The following is a 23,060-nucleotide window of genomic DNA, read 5'->3' on the forward strand; positions in this document are numbered from 1 at the left end:
CCATTCACTGTTCCAGGGGGCTCAGAGTGAAAAATGCAAACCTTCTCTTTTCTTGTCTTAGTGCACTGGCCGGTGTCCCCACGGTAGTGGAGGCTCTCGGCTGCACTCCTCTTGCGGGGAGCGTCGCGTATTTGCCGTGGGTTTTCGCTTTATTCTGTTTTCAATCAAAGCAGTTCTTCTCCCCCATCAGCCCATTTCTGTTTGTTTCTCTAGTTTCTAATAGTTTTCAGACATGAAATTTGTGTTGAATTTTGTCGAATGCCTTTCTGGATTCTGCGATGTGATCATAGGGTTTTTTTCACTTTCGACCTGGGTGTCTTCAACCCCGTTTCGCTGCCTGTGGAATGGTGGTCGCGGAATAAGATCGTTAAGTCAGGTGCTGCCTGGCCCCTCTGGCCTCCGTGTGGGGGACGGCGTGACCTGGGCCGCTTTTACCCTCACTTTGCAGCACTGCCTGCCAGAAGGAGTGGAGCCTGGAGAACGTTCTGGGTGGTGCGCATCGTTGGGCAGTGGTTTTGCAGCTAAAGGGATTCATTTTTGAGATGTGTTCACATACCATAAAATTCACTCTCTTGGGGGCGCCTGGGTGGCTCAGTCGGTTGAGCGTCCGACTCTTGATTTGGCTCAGGTCAGGATCTCAGGGACGTGGGATCGAGCCCCACGTGGGGCTCCGTGCTCAGCAGAGAGTCCACTTGGGATTCTCTCTCCCTGTGCCCCTCCCCCAGCTCATGCGCTCTCTTGCTCTCTTTTTCTGTCTAAACTAAATAAATAAATCTTAAAAAAAAATTCACCCTCTTAAAGTACACGATTCTGTGGGTTTTACTACATTTGCTATGTTGTGCCGCCATCACCACTGTCTAGTTGGAGAACATTCCGTCACCCCAAAGGAAACCCTGTCCCCATCAGTGGTCACTCCCCGTCCCCCCAGCCCCCGGCCCCCATGAGCCCCCTTCCCATCCGCGGACGAGCCTGCTCCGGACGTGTCACCCACGTGGACTCACACCCCGCGTGGCCTTGCGTGTCCAGGTCCCTCCCTGAGCGTCCCCGCCCCCATCAACGGTCACTCCCCACCTTCTCCCCCGCCCCCGCCCCCTGAGCCCCCTCCCATCCGCGGATGAGCCTGTTCCGGACGTGTCACCCACGTGACTCACACCCTGCGTGGCTTCTGTGTCTGGTTCCCTCCCTGAGCATCGTGGGCTCGGGGTCCGTCCCCAGGGCAGCGCGTGTCTGCACCTCATTATTTGTATGATTGAATAATCCAGGCTTTGAATATATTTAGTGCTTTTTTGAAAGTAAAGAATTTAAGGTGGACAGAGGAGTTAAAGCTCTATTTCCTTCCTCCGTCCCCGAAGAAGTCCCTGGTAATAGATCCTTACGTTCCTTCTAGAAACGCTCTCCACATGTCGCCGTGGTACCTGCTTCCGTCAGCTGTACTGGTCACAGACCGCCCAGAGCTGGGTGCTTGAGAAAACGGCTGCGTGTTCGCTTGCGATTCTGCCCCTGGCCCGGCTTCGGCTGGCAGTCCTTCTGCGGCTTCGCCTGGGGTCAGTCACACAGCCGTGGTCAGCAGGCGGCACGAAACCCAAGAGGCTCCCACACCCTGGTCCCGCACCTCAGCCGGGGACTGCCCGCCTGTCTCCGGAGCCCAGGGCTCAGGGTTCCCGGAGGGCGGAATCGGAGGCTGCCAGCCTTGCCCGCGCCCTGCGGTCCCCTCGGCGTCCCCTCGGCGGCACTCTGCAGCTCAGAGCGTCACGTGGCCGCAGAGAACTGGCCGTCTTCACTCGGCCACGGGAGCCTTTCTTCCTGTTTGGAGAGAGGATTTGCAGGTGCGGCTCCTGAGCGTCCTGGCGGGCCAAGGCTGGGGCTGAGGGTTAGCACTGCCCCCCAGGGGTTCCCAGCGTCTTCGCAGGCTGCCCGCAGGGCTCTGCCCCGGAGGCCTGTGCCGCGGGAGGCCCAGGGCAGCGCGAGCATCCCAGCTGATCAGGGAAGTGTGTGCAGCTGGGCCTCAGCACCACTTCCTGGCTTCTCGGGGCTGCTGGCCCTGTCTGCCATGGCCTAGTGCTTTCTTGCTGGCTCTGAGTCACGGGGAGCCGGCGCTCTTCCTGGGCCCCAGGCAGTCCTGCTCTGGGCAGGGGCCCCACCCTGCATGGAGCTGACAGGCCTCATGCCCCTCGTGTCCGGTGGGGAGTCTCTGCACGCAGAGAGCCCTGAAGGTGTCTGTCAGGGGGTGACTGAGCAGACCTGCTCTCCCGGTAGTGGGAGAGACATAACACGGAGGCACCGGGTGCTGCCGACTGCCTGGGAGACCCAGAAGGCCAAGGAGGTGAGGAGAGTGACCTCAGAGGGGCTGTTTTGGGCGAAGTGGTTGGAGGACACCTAAGAGGGGGTGACCTTTGAGCCAGGTCTTGGATGAAGCGAGTTAGCAAACCCTGCAAGTGTCTCGGGAGTGGTGTTTTGGGGGGGCAACCTGTGCAAAGGTCCTGGGGCAGGGCCCTGCTTGGCATGTTGGAGGAACAGCGAGGAAGCCTGTGCGGCTGGAGCAGAGTGGGGGAGAGGGAGGAGGGGAGGGCAGATAGGGGACAGGGGCAGGTCCTGCAGGGCTTGGGGACCTCTGGACTTGGGCTTTTCCCCCAGGGAGGAGGGAGTCCTGGAGGGCTATGGGCGGAGCAGGGCGGGACCTGACTGGGGTGATCACGGGCGCCCTCTGGTGGCCACTGCGGGAAGAACGGACTGGGGTGAGGGCGGGACCAGGGACCAGGGTGGAGGGGACTGTGCTGGTCCAGGTGACGGGCCGAGAGGGCCGGGGGCAGTGGGCAGATTTTGGACGGATTGTAAAGGTACGGTGGCTGATTCTGCTGAAAGACAGATGGTAGGGCTCCTCCCTGGGTCCTGGGCACCCACAGTCCTTCCTGAGCCCCGCCCTCCCTCAGTTTCCACGTCAAACAAATGTGGAGGAGCAGCTCCTGCTGAAGCTCACATGCGTGCAGAGGGGAGAGGAAAGGGTGTCTGTCTGTCCATCCGTCAGTCAGTCAACAAACACTGGTAGGTGCCTGCTAAGGGCAGGTCCAGCCCTGAGGGAGGAGGCCCTCTCCTGTGGGTAGGACAGATGTTGGTGTCATTGCCGCCCGGAGGGACAGGACAGGGTCTGCAGGGTGGGGCAGCAGTCCGATGGTGGTGCGGGGTGGTGGGCTAGGGAGGGGGAGCCCAGCTCTGGAGCCCTGGCTTTGGTCACCCACAGGGGCACAGAGCAGAGGAAAGCTGCTCAGAGAGGTGAAGGGACTTCCCTGAGGTCACACAGTGGTGGGCTGCAGGGGCTAGCTCAGAGGTCAGGGAGCAGGGGAGGCAGGGGATGGCCCCCTCACCCCAAACGGTCTGGGCCCTGGCCACCCCCTGCCTTCCGCCCAGCGGCTGGCACAGCTGTGCCCCGCCTGGGGCAGGTCTTGGCCCAGTGTGAAACACTCTCTCCCTCCCCAGGCTATTTTTAAAACTTAATTTCCTCAAAAATGGGGTGGCTCATTCAGAAGAGAATGGGTCACGTCTTGGGCTGGGAGGAGCTCGTCGTGGCGTGGCCTCCTTGGGCCTGGTCTGGCTGGTGGGAGCATAGGGCAGGGCCACGGGACCTCCACAGCCCACCCGCCCTGAGCAGCCCTCACCCTCTGAAGATGCACGAAGGCCCTCGAGGGCCCGGGGCCACGGTGTTTGAGGGAGCAAGGGGGTCGCTCCCGGGCATCATGCCGCGGCCTCTTCTGGCACGGAGCCCAGGGTATTCCAGGTGGGAGGACGCATCTCTCCCTTTTATTAGCCAGCGTGTGAGTTGGGCAGGAGGAGTGTGGCTGTTGCAGGGACGCTGGGCACGAAGCAGGTGACCTTGAGGGGTCCCAGGGCAGGGCAGACCCGGGCAGGACCTCATATCAGAGGCTGGTGTTGGTGTGGCCCGAGCACGCAGGGTGAGTGGGGCTGGGAGCCGCCAGGCTGCCCCCGACAAGCTGGGAGAACTGGGAAGCTGGTGGAACTGTTTGTGGGGGGAGGCCTGGACCTCGGGGCTGGGCCTGTTCGGGCAGAGAGCCCCAGGGTGAAGGGCTGGGGGCTGCAGAGGTCACAGGTAGGCACGGTTGGGTGGGCTTCGGGCCCAGCGGCCCCAGGCTGGCCAGGAAGGAGAATGCCAGGGGCCCCCAAGCCAGGTCTAGAATGTTCTGTCTACTCTACCGCCGGCCTCTTTCCTTCTCTCTTCTTCCTCCCCCCACACCCCAGACGTAAAACCAACAAATGTTATGTCAGCTTCCCAGCATCTTCTGCTACCTGCTTGCTCAGGCCAAGCCTCAGGATGGGCCCAGGTTCATCCCTGAGGCCAGGGCGCCCAGGTTGGGAGGTCCCACACCCACACCCGTCTGTGGGTGGGCGCCTAGGGCCTTGGGCAAGTGACCAGTGTTGGCTCTGACCTCTGGCTGGGGTGTCCTCTGGTGGGCCCTGCGGCCATGACCCTGGCATCGGCCAGTCACCCACCCAGCCCGTTTCCCTGCCTGGACCATCGCCGGCATCTGGCTGAGGCACAGGGCAGTGGTGGTTACGGCTGAAAGAGGACACCCGTCCCCCACCCTGCCGACCCCAGCCTTACCCACGGCTCACAGTCCTCTTGGGTTCGTTTTTTCCATAAGTATGATTCATACACCATAATTCACAATTTTAAGCTTACAATTTAGTTTTTCATGTATTCACGATGTGGTGCACATGACCACACTGATTCTAGAACATTCTCATCTCCCTAAAGGAAACCCCATTCCCATTAGCAGTCACTCCCCAGTCCCAGCCTCTGGCCCTATCTGGTGTTAGAAGTGGAGCAGGTCCCTCCTCTGCTGGGCTGAGACGGAACCCGGACCCTCACCTGGGACTCCCACTCCCCCGGCCCCGTGGTGCCTCCCCCGATGTCCAGGCTGGATCCTCGGGCCTCTTCCCTCCCCAGCCGCTCCCTTCCCGGGCAGCCTTGTCCACTCTTAGCCCCCGCCCGTCTATGGCAGGACGACGCCCACAGCCCTGTCTCCAGATGGGCCCTCCCCTGAGCTCCAGACTTGGGGGTCCAGCTGATCCTGGAGGTCTCTTTGCGGGGGGCTCCCGGGCATCTCACACTCAGCTCGACCACGCTGCACCCGACTGTCCCCACACCTGCTCCTGCCTTGTCGCTGATCTCGGCTGAGGCCACTCTGTCCTCTGTTAATTGTTCCGGTCAGGATCCTTAGTCATTCTTGACTCCCTTCTTCATTTTGCCTCCAGTGAGCAGAGCCTCTAGCTGTCCTAGGCACCTGTCCTAACTTCAGACCTCTCCGGAATCTGCCCACCCCTCTCCCTCCTCTGCCTCCACCTGGTCCAGCCCATCATTTCCCACCGGGACCAGAACCACCAGAACTGTCCCCTCCACCCTCGTCCCAGGCTGCGGCCTTCACTACCCCTCCCCCGTCCATCCTCCCCGCAGCGGCCACCAGAGGGCGCCTGTGAACAGTCGAGTCAGGTTGGCCCACCTCTGCCCACAGCCCTCCAGGACTCCCACCTCCCTGGGTCCCACCTCCTGACCCTGACCCCTCCCCCAGGTCATCCTCCTGGCACCCACTCCCCTGTGCAGGCCCTTCTCTGGCCCCCACCCCGACTGTGAGCCCTTGAGGGTGAAGGCCGTGTCTGCCCTGGTCTCGCCTGTCTTCCCGCCAGCCTGACGCATGGTAGACCCCAGTGTATGGGCTTGTTACATCTGTGATGGAGCACCACAGCTCCGCCTGAAACCACACACGTTTGTTAGCACACGCTGGCGGTCACAAGCCTAAAATGGGTCTCACTGGGCTATAAACCCTGGCGCAGGCAGGGCTGATCCCCCTGGGGCCCCCGGGAGACCCGGCTCTGGCTTCTTCCTGGCCCGCGGCCCCTCCTCCATCCTCACCCCCAGCAGCACGGGGTCCGCCCATCTCTGGGACTCCCACCCTCTGCCTCCCTCTTGTGTGGGCCTCGTGAGGACGCCGGGCCCCTGGGAACCCAGGGTCACCCCCTCCTCGGGGGCCTTGACTTGCCCACCCCTGCAAAGCCCGTCTTCTGCAGGGGGCAGGGCATATCTGCCGTCCACACTCATTGGACAGATAATCCACAGCAGAAGCCTGCGTTCCGGGTGAGGATGCTAAGGCTCAGAGAGGTCAGTCAGTGGTTGGCCTTCTCATGGGGAGCTGGGATTGGAGGGAAGGATCCTGAGAGACAAAAACCACCTGCTCCCTCACTGTGAGCCTCTTTCCATGGTGAGCAGCTCTCCCTGGGGACTGTGTGGACAGGAGCCAGGGAGTCGTGGCTCCAGCCCCGGGCACCTGGCCCCTTCCCACTGACCCCATGCGTTGCCTGATTTCCCCTCGGCCTGAGCATCTCCTGGTTAAGCCCTGCTCCCTCCCGCGGGCGTAGACGGCACTTTGTCAATTCAGTCAGTCGTTTGCCGCTGGGGACCTGACGTCTTTGGGGTCAGTGGTGGGTCAGCATCCTTGCCCACTTCCCACCCCGGGTCCTCAAGTCCCTCCGTAGGGGCGCAGGGAGCTGAGTGAGGTCGCAGGCACCTGCGTGCAGCGAAGGCAGGGTGGGCTGCCCCGTCTCCAGGCTGAAGCCTCTCCCTTCTCTCCTGCAGGCTTGGCCCAGAAGAAGATGGTCCCGACGGAGGTGAGTGTCCTATGGCTCTGGGCAGCTCACTGTGCCTCCCTGGGCCCCTCCCTCAGTCCTGCCGGCATCCTGAGTTTCAGGGAGGGGAGCGGGTGGGAAGAGCAAGGACCGGCCTGGACAGCGAGGGACAGAGGGACAGGAGACTGAGGGGCCGGAGAGGTGGGACGGAAGCCAGGCAAGTGTGGGTCCCTGGGGAGTTCCCAGGAGGAGGGGGACCGGGTCAGATGCTGCCGCAGGGCAGTGCCCAGTGCGTGATGAGTAGCACCTTCGTGCAGCACCCCGGGTCCCCACACACCTGCCCATGTCTGCCCATCGTGTTCCAGAGAGCTTCCCCGGGGGGGTGGGGCCCTCGTGCCGCGCCTCCACGCTCCGTGTGGGCCCCGGGCTGCCCTCCCGCTCGCTCCGGTAGCGCAGGTGGGGGTCGGCACTGTCCCTGGTCCTGAAAGGGTCTGCGGGAGCGTGTCTGTGAGCCCCGCGTTCCAGGAGCCCAGGTGTGGCGTCCCTGTGCCTGCGCTGGCCGCCCGGCCCCAGGCGTGCGTGTGCCCTGGATGCCACCACCACGTGGGGCCCTTGTGGGGAGGGCTTTCCTGGAGGGTGTCCGGCCACACGGCAGTGGGGAGTCAGCGAGGGGTGCGGAGCAGGGGTGGTGCCTTCTGATTGCTGGGGAGAGCCCGCCCCCTGGTGGCCAGTGTGCAGAACGCACGGCAGCCGAGCTGAGGGGAGAGGGCTGGTGGGGCATTGGAGGGCTGCCCGGACCCCTGCGTGGGGCAGTGAGGCCGTGTGGGTCTGGCTGGTCTGAGCACCCTCAGCTGGAGGCTGGAAGGGCTGCACGGACTCTGTGGATGGTGGCGGGTGTGCGGGAGATGTTTGAATGTCTGGGACAGTCTGGCCCTGGGAGGGGCACCAGCTCCCTCTGCTGGCCGGCCTGGGCCTCGAGCCGGGGCCCCTTCCGCCACTTCCTCACACAAGTTTGTCACGCCTGCCGTGGCTGTCCCCCTGGAGGACCCAGGCCAGGGGGACCTCTCCCCTCAGTTCACAGTCATTCCAGCCCAGGGGTCTCAGCCGGCGACTCCGCCCAAGGGGACACTGTGTGATGTCTGGGGACATCTGTGGTTGTCATGACGGGGAAGGCTGCGCCGAGGGGTGGGGGCCATAGGGAATGACCCAGCCCAGTGTCAGCCGTGCCAGGGGAGCCCCCTGAAACTAGGGTCCTGCTCCCCATGCACACAGGAGGGCTGTAAGTGCCGACCTCCCTGCTTTCCTCGAGGAGCCAGAAGAAGGGTGTGGGCCCTTCTGGATGTGCAGGGTTGGACCGTGTGGCCCCTGCGGGTGACAGGCCACCTGCTCTGCCCTGGAGCCCGCCTCTGCCCCACGTGCCTTGTCACGACACTGTGACTCAGCCCGTCTGGTCAGGATTTCCAGAGAACTCTGGGCCAGCGGTGCCTCCTTGCTGATTTTCAGTGCTTCCTGCTTCCTTCTCTGCAGGCCCCATTGATGACTGGACAGCCGGGTCCTGGCCACGGGAAGAAGTTGGGTCATCGGGGCGTGGACGCCTCTGGCGAAACCACCTACAAGAAGGTTCTCTTCTGCCCTTAGCTGGCTGGGGTGGGGCTTCCAGCCGTCCTGGGCCCCCACAGGCTCGGGCATGCTCTGTGTCTGTGGTTGGCTGGAGGCAGATGCTCTCAGGACAGGCCCCTCCATGCAGGCCCCCAGTCCCAGCGAGGTCCTGGACGCCTGTCGCGGACATCACAGGCGTCCCCGGCACCCCTGGCCGAGCCCCGGCTCCTCCAGCCTTGCTGGCTCCTGGGAGGAACAGGGAGATGCAGTTCTCCTTCCTTCCTTTGGAAAGCGGGGCTGAGCTGATGGGAAGCCCGAATGAGGCCAGGCCAGGCACTGTGTGGGGAGCACTTCCTAACGTAGCAGCTGGCTGAGAGGTCATGGGTGCACCGTGTAATTCACCCTTTCCAAGTTAGGTGGTTCCTAGCGTGTTCACAGTATGTCCAGCTATCCCCACGGTCAGTTTTAGAATATGTCCATGAGCCCAGAATTACGCCCCGTCCCCATTCGCTGTCACTCCCATCCTCTCCTTCTTAAATGGGGGCAGGCTTCAGCCCAGGCAGCTTAGGCCATATGATGCCTGGCAGCCCCAGGATGGCCGGTACCGCCATCTCCATGCCCAACTATGGGTGGGGAAACTGAGGCACGGAGCAGCGGTGTCGCCCGCCCAGTGTGACAATGCAAATCACCGGGAGAGTGGGTAGAAGGAACCTGGGGTTACAGAAATGAAGTTCAGGTGTCATTATGCAAATTTATGTGCCCCCCCCCAAAGAAAATCCTGACAGTAGACAGACCCCAGCTGAGTCGGGACAGTTTTGAGAAGTTGGAACCTTCTAGAACCTTGATGGAAAACAGGCCTGGGGACTGCACAAGGTGGGGTTGGAGTCTCAGGCCACTTCCTTGCTGTGTGGTTGTGTGAGCTCAGTGACAAACCAGAGGCCAACAGGTCTGTGACAAGTACTGGGCAGGCACCCCGGGGCCCTGTGATGTTGACGGGTCACAGGGTCAAGCTGCAGGCTGGACATGTGCCCCGACCTCCTGCCCTGGGGGGCTTCTCCTTTTGCCTGTCACCCTGGGGGCCAAGGGTCTTGATGCAGCTGGGTTTTCCCGCAGACCACCTCCTCCACCCTGAAGGGGGCCATTCAGCTGGGTATCGGCTACACTGTGGGCAATCTGAGCTCCAAGCCAGAGCGTGACGTGCTCATGCAAGACTTCTACGTCGTGGAGAGCATCTTCTTCCCCAGGTAGGCCCAGGCCCTGTGCCACGGAGCTGCTGTTGGGTGCCCGACAGCCTTGCTGTTCTCCGAGTTCCCTTCTCTGCTGGAAATGGCACAGGCCTCTCCTGCCATGTTGGCTTGGAGGTCTTACCTCGTATCAGTCACGCTATTGGTTGTTTGCCGAATCAGATAGATGTAGTATAACAGCAATTTTAAGAAAACGTAAAGTTTCTTTTTCTCTCACGTGAAGAGCACTGCTTGGCAATCCAGTGAGGCAGCTCCCTGGTGTTGGGGGTCCCATGTTCCTTCTAGTGGCTCCGCCATCCTCATGTGCAGCTCATCCAGCCAGTGCTGTCAGGTGGCTGCCTGGGATCCTGCCATCACATCTGCGTTCCACCCGCAGGAGGGAAAGGAGAAGGGGAGCACAGGACCGCTAAGGGCAGGACCTGGAAATGACGTGTGTTGTTTCTGCCCTGCCCGTGGCTCATTGGCTGAGCAGTCACGTGACCACACCTAGCTGCCAGAGAGGCGGGAGTGGACGTTGGGACACGCCCGAGACCGGCCACGCCCTTTGGCCCCGGAGAGCCCAGGGGTTGCCCACCGAGGGACGGCCTGGGAGCTCAGCTGCTGGGCGCTGCCCTGGGCAGGTTGTGCCGCTGGGGGCCGCGGGGAGTGGGAGAGGCGCCCAGAGTCGCCGTCCCTCACCGGCCTCCCTCCCTCCCTGCTCCACAGCGAAGGCAGCAACCTCACCCCCGCCCACCACTTCCAGGACTTCAGGTTCAAGACCTACGCCCCCGTCGCCTTCCGCTACTTCCGGGAGCTCTTCGGGATCCGGCCGGATGATTACTTGGTAAGAGCCGTGGTCGGTCGGCTAGTGCCGCGGGTCAAGTTGCCAGAGACACGTGTGTCTGCTTCCTCGTGGTTTCTGTGGGTCGGGAATTCGGGGGCCACTCGGCCGGCTTCTTTGCCCAGCGTGGTGGTGGAGGGTGGGCTGGGGCCGGAGCCTCGGGGACCAGCCCGGGGGACGGTCAGCTTCCGAGCCCATGTCATTGGCGGGACCCTGTTCCTTGCCCGGGGGCTCTTCCTCGGAGCGTGAATGAGAGGACTGTCCTGTCACCTCTGCCACATCGCAGGTCCCGCCTCCATGCGAGGGGAGGTGGGTCGTGGGGACCAGCTCAGCGCGTCCCCTCCAGTTCTCCCCTCTGGTGGAGTCTTAGTCTCTCAAATCAGAAAAATCAAAACCTAGGCCTACCCTCTGATCTCACAGCGCATGAGTGGGGTCCTGAGAGTTAGAGCGCGTGGGCAGACGGGGATCGGTCTGCACTTCCGGGTGGTCTGGTGGCTGTTTGGCGACTTTGTATTCGGGAAGGCTTAGCCCTTGCACGAGAGCACGTCCGTAGCCGGCGGATCTATTCCACCCTACCCTGCCACCGTCTGCCGTCCCTGGGGCCGTGGTCCTGCTAATTCTCACCCGCAGTGACTCGTTTCCCTGTGTGCTGGGAGGTCCGGCTGCGCGCGCCCACTTGGTCCACGGAGCCCTGTGCCCTCAGCCGTGGCCGTGTCCTTCCACAGGGAAGTAGCTCTCGCTCCGGCCAGGGGTTCTCCAGCTGTCCGGGTGCCCCTTGCCAAGGCCAAGGCCAGGTCCTCTGACCACAGCATCTGTGGCGGGCTTCACGGCTTCCCTCTCTGACCTTCCCTGGGGTCCTGCAACCTTATCGGAGTGAGGACAGCCTGATGGTTCTAGAGTGGAAACAACCCTGGGGAGACCTCGATTTTAGGTCTCGTGGGAAGAATGGACGCCTGTGGTATTAGCCGAAGCAGTGGCGATATGGCCTCAGGCCCCTTAGCTGGCGTGTGCTGGCCCCAGAGTGGACACACGGAGATGGCCGAGGTCCTGTCTCGGCCTCGAGTGGGTGCTCAGCAGGTGTCCTCTGTCCTCTTAAGACCCTCCTTGATGCCATGGCAGGGTGACGAGGCCCCCCAGAACCGAGAGGCCCTCCCGTGGCAGGGCTGGGGAACTCGGACGCGGCTGGATTGTCCCCGCTTGTCAGCTCTGCCCCCTCGGGGTTCCTCTTTCTTCCCCAGGGGTCCCTGGGGGGCCAGGGGCACCGCCTTGGCCTCCAGAGACTTCCCTGGTCCTGAGTTTTGTGGGGGCGCGCCCACTGTCCCTGTTTGTGAGGGCCCTGGGCTGTCCTGTGTTAGCTTCAGCTTGGCAGTGGGGGGGTTCTGGGGGGGGGGCACGGGTAGGGTGGGGGCTGCAGTCAGTTGACCTCAGACCACATGTGCCCCCCTGGGCTCTGAGGAAGAAGGGGCACACCTGGGGTTGTCTGCCGGTGACCCCACCCCGGCGGCTGGTCACCCGGCCGGGAGCTCTGTGCATGTCACTGCTTCTCCCTTGGCAGCCCGGGCCCCGTGAGGCCTGACCCCATACGTGAGGGCAGCTGCTGCTAGCCATGTGGTTCTGGGACATTCTCTGCTCATAGACTTCTTTTGTACAAAGCCACACACTCCCCGTCCACCGCTCGTTTCTCTCCGCACTCTCCCCCTCTCCTGCTAGCTGGGCTCGGCTGTAGTGCTGGGGGGGGTAGCTGTGGGCTCTGGAGGCCATGGGCCCCGGCCCCCACGGGGTCCCTGCCCGCCCCTTGCTGCTGTCCTAGGAGCAGGCGGGAGGTGAGGAGGGAGAGCACGGGCAGCCTGGGCGTGGGCCTCTGTGTTTCCGTGGGTATTGGTGGCTCGTGGCTGTGGGTGGGCAGCCCTCGTGGCACCCCCGGGAGAGGGGGCATCCCTGCCCCTCACCTGTGTTCCCCCTCCCCTGCCACCTGCCAGCCCCTGTGTTACACTTCAGCAACCCACAGGGTCATTCAGCAAACATTTGCTCAGCACTTACCGTGTGGCGGGCTGGCACCCTCAGTCCAGTGGGGGACATGCTGTGGCCTCATCCATGCTGTATACCAGTGGTACTCAGGACTCTGGGGGCTGCAGGGGACAGAAACCCAACGCAGACAGCCTTAGTCCTGAAAAGCACTTCACTGGCTTGCTAGCTGAAAAGGCCTGGGGAGAGCACCCTGCAGGGCCTAGCTTTCCACGCTAGGCTGGGCACTGTCCGAGGTGCTGGGACCCTCCGTGAACAAAACCCGTAGAAATCCCTGCATCCACAGAAGGTCTCGTCTGTCGGTGGGGAGGGCGTGTGGGGCTGCTGGGTAGCAAGCATGGAGGTGAAGCAGAGCTCAATGGGAAGAGAGGTGGGGGTGCCAGGTGCCAGGGTGGGGGCTGCTCCCCCGAGATGGAGGTCCCCCTCTCTCTGCTGTTCTGGTGCGTGGCCTCCGTACTAAAGGTCACCTTCTGGCCCAGAATAGCGATTGGGGTTCCAGCTCTCACATCATCGTTCCAGGTGGAAAGACAGGGGATGGAGAGAAGGGCACAAACTCAAGGGGCACCAGCTTTTGTCACCTATTTAGGGAGACAGAAGCTTCTGTAGACGGCTCGGGAGCCAGAGTTGACTGTTGTGACCTCACCTAGCTGTGGGGGCGTTGGGAAGGGAGCGGTGGCCAGATGTGTCAGGGCCCCAACACAGCTGGGAGTCTGTTACTAACAGGAGAGGGACTGGGCCCTAGGAGATCAGCACCCAGGCTGCTGGTTAGCCCGGGTTCGAATCTGTGCTGTGTGGCCTCGGGCACGACAGTCTCCCTCTCTGAGCCTGTTTCTTCATCTGTAAAAGGACGCTGACAGTGACCTGTTCCAGAGTTGCCCACTAGCTGCTGGGCCCGTGGGGTGTCAGCGACCCACCTGCCCACTCACTGCCCCCCCAGTACTCGCTGTGCAACGAGCCACTGATCGAGCTGTCCAACCCTGGCGCCAGCGGCTCCCTGTTCTACGTCACCAGTGACGACGAGTTCATCATCAAGACGGTGATGCACAAGGAGGCCGAGTTCCTGCAGAAGCTGCTGCCCGGCTACTACATGGTGAGGGGCCCTTCCCTGCAGCGCGCCCCCTCCCGGGGCTCGCAGTCCTCCCCGCCCCCAGCTCCTCCCCTTCCCCCAGCTCCTCCCCTTCCGGGGCTCGGCTCGAGGGGCAGGAGCCCCCGGGCACCACCCCGCCTCCGGCACGCCCTGGAGAGCCTTGCTGGATCACTGAACCTCACCCTCAGGGTGCCCCTCACGTGGTGCCCTCTGCACACGGCAGGCAGGAATGGCCATCTGGGCCCGAGTGGCCTTCCCCGGGCGGGGTGGGGCGTGGGGGCCTGGGGGGCTGGGCACCCGCTCCACCCTCCCTGCCCATCCCTGCCCCCGCCAACACCCCTGAGTCACGGATCCCAGAAATCGTGTCTCGTGGGCTCGTGTCTTGGTAGCTGGTGACTCAGGCGTGGGGGAGGGGGGCCGGGCCACCAGCTGGCGTGGGGATCTTCCCGTTCCCCATGTGACTCACCACTTGAAAGGGCACGACAGACTCCTGGGCGGAGGTGGACGCGGGAGCCTCACACTTCCGTCCCCCAGCCAGCCAGGGTCCTGCTGCTGGCACTGACGGGGGTGGACTCCACCTGAGTGCCCACCTGCCCTGCTGAGCCTGACCTGGCACTGGCGGGGGTGGGCGGGGCATTTCTGGGCAGCTCTGCATGGATCGTGACCCATCTGCACTTGGGGCGTCTCATCCTAGCGCATGATGCTTGGGTGGGCCCCCGGCTCCCCTGGGTCGGTGGTCGGCAGCCTCTCCCTGCCCAGCTCAGCCCTGCTGTTGCAGCAGGAAGGCCCCCGCGGGCCTCGAGGGAGAGGGCAGGCGTGGCCCAGCGCCAGGGACCCTTCACTCACTGACACTGAAATGCGAACTTCACGAATCCTTATGTGTCACAAGATGCTAGTTTTCTGCTTTTTCCCCCCGTTTTAATAACGTAAAGCCGTTCTTAGTTTGCGGCCGGCTACATGAAAACAAGCAAGTGGTTGCACTTGGCCTTCCAGCCAGAGTTTGCTGGTCCTTGCCCTGGACGGTGTCTGGAGGCCGGGCCCCCATGTCACCCCAGGGCGGGCAGGTGGACAGCTGGTCTGGCCCTGACACCTCACCGTGGACCTCCTGGAGCATCTCATCTCGGGGGAGACAGATCCCGGCTCACATCAGGATGCTGGGAGGGCAGAGTGAGGGCCGGCCCGGGAGGGAGGTGGTCAGGGAGGGCTTCCCGAGGGCGGCTCCTGGGCAGAGCGTGGTGGCCGCAGTGGCCACTCCTCTGACCCTGTCCCCTCCCCCGCCCCCCAGAACCTCAACCAGAACCCGAGGACGCTGTTGCCCAAGTTCTATGGGCTGTACTGCGTGCAGTCAGGCGGCAAGAACATCCGCGTGGTGGTCATGAACAATATCCTGCCGCGCGTCGTCAAGATGCACCTCAAGTTTGACCTCAAGGGCTCCACGTACAAGCGGCGGGCCAGCAAGAAGGAGAAGGAGAAGAGCATCCCCACCTACAAGGACCTGGACTTCATCCAGGACATGCCCGAGGGGCTTCTGCTCGACGCAGACACCTTCTCTGCGCTCGTCAAGACGCTGCAGAGGGACTGCCTGGTGAGGCCGTGGTGCCCACGCCGACCCCCGTGCACAGGAGGGCCCGGGGCCGAGTGCGGGGGGCCCAGGGGCCCTCGTCCCTCTGAGCCTCCGTCATCCCCTCTGTAACACGGGGACACTGGAGGAAGCGAGCGCCGTGTGAGCTCCAGATCCATGGCCCATCTTGTCGGCGTGTCCTTGTCGTCTCCCCCACCCCTGCAGCCTGGGGGGTGTCGTGCCTGCTCCTCTGGAGATGAGGGGCATCCCAGGCCTTCCAGAGCTCTCTGCTCCATCCTCTGGTCCTTCGGCCCACCACCCCTGGCTCCCAGGCCTCCCCCAGACCTCTCAGGACCTGCTTCCCTGAGCCCAGGTGTCAGAGCCCTTGGGGCCAGGAGGGGTCCTGGGCTCCCCAGCTGTCGCCAGGCAGGCAGAAGCTCTGTTGGGAGGAAGGAAACGCCCTGTCCCAGCCCCAGCCCCTTGGTCTCCTGACCACGTGTGAAACGGGGGTTAGGACAGGCCCCCGTGGGGCTGTGGGGACTGAGTGGGCACAGACCCAGACGCAGCTTGGGGGCGCACCGGGCTGGGTGTGAGAAGGGGGACGGAGATCGTGATCTCTTGGCCCCACCTCCGGCAGGTGCTGGAGAGCTTCAAGATCATGGACTACAGCCTGCTCCTGGGCGTGCACAACATCGACCAGCAGGAGCGCGAGCGGCAGGCCGAGGGCGCCCAGAGCACCGCGGACGAGAAGCGGCCGCTAGGGCAGAAGGCGCTCTACTCCACGGCCATGGAGTCCATCCAGGGCGGGGCTGCACGCGGGGAGGCCATCGAGTCGGATGACACGTAGGTGGCACGGGGCCAGTGGGGCTTCCGGCTTGTCCGCCCGTATCCCTTGCCAGGTGTGAGGCAGGCGGGGCTGGGGGTTTGGCCAGGAGGGCAGGAGACCATCTGCGGCCGCTTCCTGGTTTGCACTAGAGTGGTAGCGCCTGCCCGCCAGACCCCACGAGGGTCACACGGGTGGACACACAGAATCCCGGCTCGTGTGTGATGACCAGGGCCTTCTGGATTAATCTGCCAGCGGATTGAGGCCGTTGGCCATCTGTGTGGGAAACGCAGGTGTTCGCTCCTCCCACTGGAGCCCCAGACGGGCTCAGGCACCACCATCCGCAGCGAAGCCGGAAAGGTGCTGAAGGTGGTGGTGGTGCCGGACCCAGAGCCCCCGGGAGAACAGGCTGCCGTGATGGAGGACGGGGTCCTAGGCTCAGAGACAGCGGGCTGACCCGGTCCTGCCGCGGGGGCTCGAAGTTTGGTGGGGAGACAGACTCATGGGGCGCCCCCTCCCACCCTCCCTGCACTGCGGACACCAGGCCGGGTTGTTCTCTGTGGGGGCGTCCTGGGCCCTGGGGGGCCGAGCAGCATCCCTGGCCCCCACCCACTCGATGCCAGGAGACCCCCCAGTCGTGAGGACCACAAATGTCCCCGGACATTGTCCAGTGCTTGTAGAAGGCAGTCCGGTGGGAACTGTGCCGAGATTGACTTTTTTTTTTTTTAAGATTTTGTTTGTTTATTTGAGAGAGAGAGAATGAGAGAGAGAGAGAAAGCACATGAGAGGGGGGAGGGTCAGAGGGAGAAGCAGACTCCCTGCCGAGCAGGGAGCCCGATGCGGGACTCGATCCAGGGACTCCAGGATCATGACCTGAGCCGAAGGCAGTCGCTTAACCAACTGAGCCACCCAGGCGCCCGAGATTGACTTCTTGTCACCACACACTGACCTGTTGGGAAGCAGGACGGCGGGGAGAGGTGGCTGGGGGGGGGGTAATGACCTCCCCTCATCCGCTGGGGAAATGGGCTCAGAGGTGGAAGCAGCTGTCCTGGGTGCACGGCCAGCTGGTGAGGCCGAGGCTTGCCCCTGGCCTGGCCACCACACGAGGCCAGCAGCTGCGGGGGCCAGGGAAGGAGCAGCCCCAGCCTCCACCAGGCAGACGCGGGAGCCGCAAAGGCCTGGTGCGGCTGGCCCGACCTCCCACCGTCTTGGTGTTTGTAGGGTCCGCGCGGGGCCTGGCAGGGGATGGCGGGGTGCGCAGGTGAGCCCAGCACCTGAGTGCCGTGAGTGCTGTGAGCAGAGCCTGCGGGGGCCTGGGCCTGGCGGCTCTGGGGTCGTTGGTGACCTGAGGACAGTCGCTGCCTTGTGTGACCTCACTAACCGTGCTGGGCTGGGCACGGGTGGGCCTGGGGCCGAGTGAAGCCACTAACTCCCCAGACGGCACCCAGAAGCCCTGGTGGCCCTGCCCGGGCTGAGCGTGTGCATGGGCGTGCATGGGGGCATGTGGGTGCTGGGCCCTTCGGCCGCCTCCGGCTTCGAGTGGAGTGCCCAAGAGGAGTGGAGAGCGGCCCGGTCCCAGCCGCGCCGCCACCTGCAGGGAGCATGTGGGCGGGGGCTCCTGGCAGGGCAGTCGTGGGGCGCTGCTGGTGGGGCGCTGAAGGCGCTCGCCCCCTCTCTCCCCAGGATGGGCGGGATTCCCGCCGTGAACGGCCGAGGGGAGCGTCTGCTGCTGCATATCGGCATCATTGATATTCTGCAGTCCTACAGGTGGGAGCCCGCCCCGCCTCCCTCTCCTCTCCTCCCCCATCTCCCCCCGCCCGCCTCCCCCCTCCCCAGACGCACCCCCGTGCTCACAGCAGCAGTGTGCCCTCTGCTGTCAAGACTCCCTTAGTCCCAGCCCCCCTGTCCCCCCCGCCAAAGGCTCCCAACTGGCTGCCCGGCCCTAAAGGGAGGCATTTGGTCCCCAACCTGGTGACGCCACCTTCATCAGGATTTGTGCTAGGAACATGGTGAGAGCTCCCGTCGGACAGAGGCTGAGGCTGGCCTGGGGCCTGGGGGTGGGCGCGGTGTCGCCAGCTCATCTTCCATCCGGCCCAGTCTGTTGAGCACCTACTGTGTGCCAAGCGCTGGGCTAAACAGAGCAAGACAGAAGCACCCCATGGCCAGGAGGCACGACATCCCTGGACAGCTCATCCGGTGGGCAGGAATAAACGCTCGGGGCTGGAGCCATGTGTTGTGTGGTCTCGAGTGTGGCAGAGCCCAAGGAACAGATACTCAGGCCTTACCCGCAGCTTAGAGCTGCGGTGTCGGCAACCCTGGTGCCCATGCTTGTCCTTTACGAGGTTTCGGCAGTGAGCGTGTCTTAATCGTTAGTGTTTTGTCCTGAGAGTCCTGTATGTTCCTCATGCACGGTCCGGACAGGACGGAGAGGGCACTGTGGGCATGGCGGTCCCCACTTCCCGTCTACCCTCTCAGGAAGCCCACTGGGCACTGGGTGATTTCTTCTTGCGTCTTTCTTTCCCAAATACAAAACTCAGCTCCTGCTCGTCAGACGCTAATATTCGCAGCCTGTTTCCCTACCTGAGGGCAAACCTGCTACAGGGATGTCTCTCTTGATTTAAAGCAGGATAAGAAGCCTTTGAAACAGCGAACCAGGGTTTCTGCAGAGACTAAGCCGAGGCAAGGAGGGTGGGCCAGCACGTATCAGGCAACGACAAGCTCATCCAGGGGCTGGGGGTGTCATAAGCGGGTGTGTGCTGAGGAGAGGACCCTCCCCCACTGCGGACTAGGGGGTGTCCAGGAAGGCTGCCTGGAGGAGGCACCATTGTCCCCAACCCAGGTGTGCAAGGGCCTAGTTAGAGCCACAGTGCTGGGCAGTAATTCCAGTTGAGAGGACCAGGGCTCAGCTTAGGCCATGACAACAGGGGAAGGATGTACTCTGGGAGGTGCTGGCCGTGAGCCCCCACAGGGGTCAAGCACCGTGGCCTTTTCAGTTCCTCCAAGAGTAGCCGTGGTAGAGCTGCCAGCAGGCCGGGAGGGGGACAAAGGGGACAGGAAGAGGGAGGTGGCCTCTGGCTGGTGCAGCAGGTAGCCTCAGTTCCTCTAGACCGGGGCTCCCCCACCCACTCGGTGCCAGGAGCACCCCCAGTCGTGATGACCACAAATGTCCCCAGACATGGCCCAGTGTCTCCTGGACCCGAAAGTTTGGCAGGTGTTCAGTTCTTTCTTCTCTCTGAAGGTTCATCAAGAAGCTGGAACATACTTGGAAGGCTCTCGTCCATGATGGGGTGAGCAGCGTTCATTTGTTCATTAGTCTATAAACGTAATGATCTCCCGGGGCCGTGACGAGAGACGTGTTCCCTCCTTCCTGGAGTCACCATCTAATGAGGGCAGCCCTGTGATCCGGCAGTCACAGGCCAGGGGGTCAGGGTCAAGACGGGAAAGCACAGGCAGCTGGCTGTAGGCTCTCTAGTGAGGGGTCTGATCTCCACTGGTGAGGGGTACAGAAAGGCTTCTTGGAGGAGAGGACCCCCAAGCTGAGTTGGAAGGATCCCCAAGGACAGCCTGACCAGGAAAGTCAGGGGCCAGCTAGGCAAAGAATGTGCTGGAAATGTGCTGCGATATGGAGGGGGTCATATGGGTCCAACTGCGCAGCACTGACCCATTGCCGCGAGGGGTGTGGCTTGCTCCAAGACGTCTCCTTTGCTTGAGAATAGCTTGGAATGTGCTTCTTCCTGTCAACGCTGCCAAATATATTCTTTCCAAATATAAAAGACTGTGAGGACCAACTGTTGGGGAGCCACAGCCCACCTGGGGGCCCCAGGCAGCCCTGGTCCAGCTGTGCTGATGAGCTGGCTGGGGCCTCAGATGCATGCCTCCCCTCCCATGGCCCCCTTCAGACCAATTCTTACTAAAGCGCTAAGGGCTCTCTGCGTTCACATAGTCTGTAAGAGCCCCTGACACCCCTCAGAGTGTTTGGAGGGTTCACATGGAAGCTTCCAGAAAGTGCACCAAGAAGGTCCAGGGGGCAGCCAGTCAGCAGGAAGCCCTTTCGTGGTGTTAGAAAGCCGTGGCAGACGGGAGAGTTGCCAGGTCCTGGTGAGGCCACTTGTAATCTCCAAAGTAAGCTTTGGCTCAGCTCCTGGGGGCCCAGATGTTGATCAAAGTAACCATACAGGCATGAGCAGTCTGGGGCAGGTAGGGTGGCCCGTGGGGTAGAAGCCCAGGTTCTTGTGGGCATGGCCCTCGGCCCCCAGCCCAGGTGGCTGGCCCCCCACAGCACTCCAGACAGAGGAGAGGGCGGAAACTCTGTCCCTCCCTTGGCTCCCATGCCCTCCGCCAGAACATGGTCCTGTGGTCACGCCTTGTTGCAGTGAGGATGGGAAATGTAGTTTGCATTCTGGGGGCTGTGTGTCCCCACGGGTTCTGTTACATTACAGCAGGCGGAGGACCCGGGCCATGTCTGGGGACGTCTGTGGTCATCACCCCTGGGGGAGCTCCTGGCACCGAGGGGGTGGGGGAGGGACGCTGCTCAGCCTCCCAGTGCCCAGGATGGTGTCCGCCGTGCCGAGGGGAGACTGCCATAGAAGGCGAGGCCCCTGGACCGTGGGGAGTAGCGAGTCCCCGCCTTTAGGGACCCAACATCGCAGGAACACCAAGGGTGCTGGGCCCCCTCCCATACGGACAGCACGCGTAGCCCCGTCCAGCCTCCCTGTCGCACAGATGAGGAAACAGCTCTGAGAGAGGCCGTGCGTTGCCCGGGGTCACCATCCGGTGAGCGCTGCCTGGCTCCCAGTCAACACCAGCTGCTCTTGTCCCCAGAGCAGGTGTAGCTGAGTGCCACCAAACGTTACTTACAGTACAGATGTGCAGCCGTCCTTCTCTGAGCCCTGCTTTAGAGAACTCTTCTGGTTTCCTAATTTTGATATTTATTCGTTTACTCCTTTGAATTGCTGTTTGAGTCACGAGGTTCAAAGGATTAAAAATACAGATGGGTTTATAATGAAGGAATGTCCCTCCCAGGCCCCTCCCTACCAGTTATGTCCTTCCTGCCCGCCCTGTGCCACGGACCCATCTCCCTGTCCCACTGCCGCTGTGTGGCCCGGGCTGACCTGCGGGACACGGGGGGCGCTGGTGGTGCGGCGGCACTCAGCCCTTGTTGCCTGCGGGCCCCGCTTCTCTCCCCAGGACACTGTGTCTGTCCACCGGCCCAGCTTCTACGCGGAACGCTTCTTCAAGTTCATGAGCAACACGGTCTTCCGGAAGAATTCCTGTGAGCTTCCCAGGCCCTCTGGGCAGGAGGGCCCCGGGGGTGCTGAGCGGGGAAGTGGGGTTGCCAAGAGCGGGGTAAACCCAGAGCCCCTCCTCCTGCCACGTGGCCATCCATGGGCCTCGGTCAGGGTCTTGGTCCAGAGAACGGGAGTCAGGACGCCACTGTCTTGGGGCCCAGCACGGGGCCTAGAGCACGCTGTCCGAGCTTCAGTTCGGGCTCCACTGCGTCCTGCCTGTGCGACCTCAAGCGGGGTCGCCCTGCTCCATGCTTCAGTTTCCCCATCTGTACAGAGCTGTGAGGGCAAGATGTGTTTACACACACAAGAGGTGCATTCGGCCCTGCATCTGTCCTCAAGGGGGGCCACCTGCAGCCTCGTGTCCTCACCAAGGAAACACGGCCTTGGCGGACACGGAGGCAGCCGGGTATCAGCCAGACCGGGCATTGTCAAGGAGGGCACAGGACAAACAGAGGCAGCCCTGGGTGGCCTCGGGAGGTCCCCTGTCTGTGCTGGGCCTCAAGTCCCAGACCCTGGTGCACACCCCGGGGCCAGGACCCCACATGCTGCCTGGAAGGGTCTTTGTCCCCACGTGTCTGTCTGCCACCTGCACCCTGTTCCCTGTGCGCCCAGAAGGCAGCGTGCTTGGTCACTCCGTGTCCCCAGCGTCTAGCCTGGGGCTCAGCACACAGTAGGTGTTCAGTTAGTGTCATTCGTGGGAATGGTCTCAGTGTGCACCTTATTCTCCGGGCTCCACACCGCAGGAGGTGGGTCCACAGAGGCAGCAGGGGCAGGCAGACCCACTGCCCGGCGTGCAACATGCTCTCCCAGACTGGGCCAGGCCTGTGTGGGCGGCGACCCAGCCTGGTCACCCAGAGCCGGCTCGTGGAGCCAGCGCGACTCCACATTCCCTGACATTGAGCCAGTAGCTTGAAGTCGATGGCAGTGGGATTATTTACATGGTGGAAATTGGCAAACACCACAATTCTGGGCTTTGTCTCCTGAGAGCGACTTGTTCATCTTTATCAGCATACCACTTCTTAGAACCTTTCCCGGGGCATCATTCTCACTGGTCCAGAGGGGATGCCAGCCTCCAGGGACCGGAGGGCTGCTTACGAGGCGAACTGAGCACCTACTGTATGCTGGGTGTTGTGCTAGCCATCCTGGGGGCAGAGTTCACAGGAAGAGCAGGGAGGACATGGTGATGGTCGCCGACAGGCGAGGCTGGGTGCAGAGGGCACCATGGGGTCACCCGCCTTGTCTGACCCTGTTGCTGCAGATGAGGATGCTAGGGTTCAGAGGGGCTGACCCTCATTTCCCAGGCCACTCATCCTGGATCGGAGCCAGGCCCTTGGTGCTGAGCCTCACATGGCCCAAGGCCTCTGGTTCCTTGTCTCAAAGTGGAGGCCATGGCCAAGGTGGGCTGCAACAAAGGGGGCTCCTGGGACCTCCGGAGGCAGAGCTGGGTAGAAAGCAGGACAGGGTTTTCTTTGCAAAGAATATTGCTTCTTGCCCAGGCTTGAGGGCCGGGCTGAAGGCCAGGCAACGGGGGCTGTGTGTGCAGGTGGCAAGCCTCAAGCGGGGCCGACCAGACTACTGAGCAAAGGAGGGATAGGGGCTGGTGCGGCCCTGCCTCGGTGCTGCCACGGGGCCCCCAGGCTGCCCCAAGCGCCAGTCTCCCTCTCTCCGCAGCCCTGAAATCCTCGCCGTCCAAGAAGGGCCGTGGTGCCTTGCTGGCCGTCAAGCCCCTGGGGCCCACAGCTGCCTTCTCGGCCAGCCAGATCCCCAGCGAGCGGGAGGACGCACAGTACGACCTCCGGGGGGCCCGCAGCTACCCCACACTGGAGGATGAAGGTGACCAGGCAGGCTGGGGAGTGGGTGCTTTGGTGACAGGAGAGAGAAGGGGGCTCCTGGGGAAAGGTGATGTCCCTGGGGGGCTGAGAGGGGAGGGCATACAGGGAGCAACCCAGTGTAAGGAAGGGTTTCCTGAAACTGGCGACC

The 23,060-nt window shown here is 62.8% G+C and overlaps 1 protein-coding gene across 4 annotated transcripts in view; it reads left to right on the forward strand.

The window, feature by feature from the left end:
- PIP5K1C (phosphatidylinositol-4-phosphate 5-kinase type 1 gamma) overlaps window positions 1-23,060 on the forward strand; it is a 50,175-nt gene that overhangs the window by 15,550 nt on the left and 11,565 nt on the right. For all 4 annotated transcript variants that reach the window (XM_034997445.1, XM_034997446.1, XM_034997448.1 and 1 more), the window contains exons 2-12: window positions 6,644-6,675; window positions 8,161-8,253; window positions 9,346-9,476; window positions 10,182-10,299; window positions 13,259-13,411; window positions 14,694-14,993; window positions 15,607-15,812; window positions 17,476-17,559; window positions 19,031-19,079; window positions 20,980-21,064; window positions 22,752-22,913. In XM_034997445.1, coding sequence (XP_034853336.1) covers window positions 6,644-6,675; window positions 8,161-8,253; window positions 9,346-9,476; window positions 10,182-10,299; window positions 13,259-13,411; window positions 14,694-14,993; window positions 15,607-15,812; window positions 17,476-17,559; window positions 19,031-19,079; window positions 20,980-21,064; window positions 22,752-22,913 — 1,413 coding nt within the window. The remainder of the gene's footprint in view (window positions 1-6,643; window positions 6,676-8,160; window positions 8,254-9,345; window positions 9,477-10,181; window positions 10,300-13,258; window positions 13,412-14,693; window positions 14,994-15,606; window positions 15,813-17,475; window positions 17,560-19,030; window positions 19,080-20,979; window positions 21,065-22,751; window positions 22,914-23,060) is intronic.

Source organism: Mirounga leonina, unplaced genomic scaffold (assembly GCF_011800145.1).
Source record: "Mirounga leonina isolate KUSES-001 unplaced genomic scaffold, KU_Mleo_1.0 Mir_94, whole genome shotgun sequence".
Taxonomy (NCBI): domain Eukaryota; kingdom Metazoa; phylum Chordata; class Mammalia; order Carnivora; family Phocidae; genus Mirounga; species Mirounga leonina.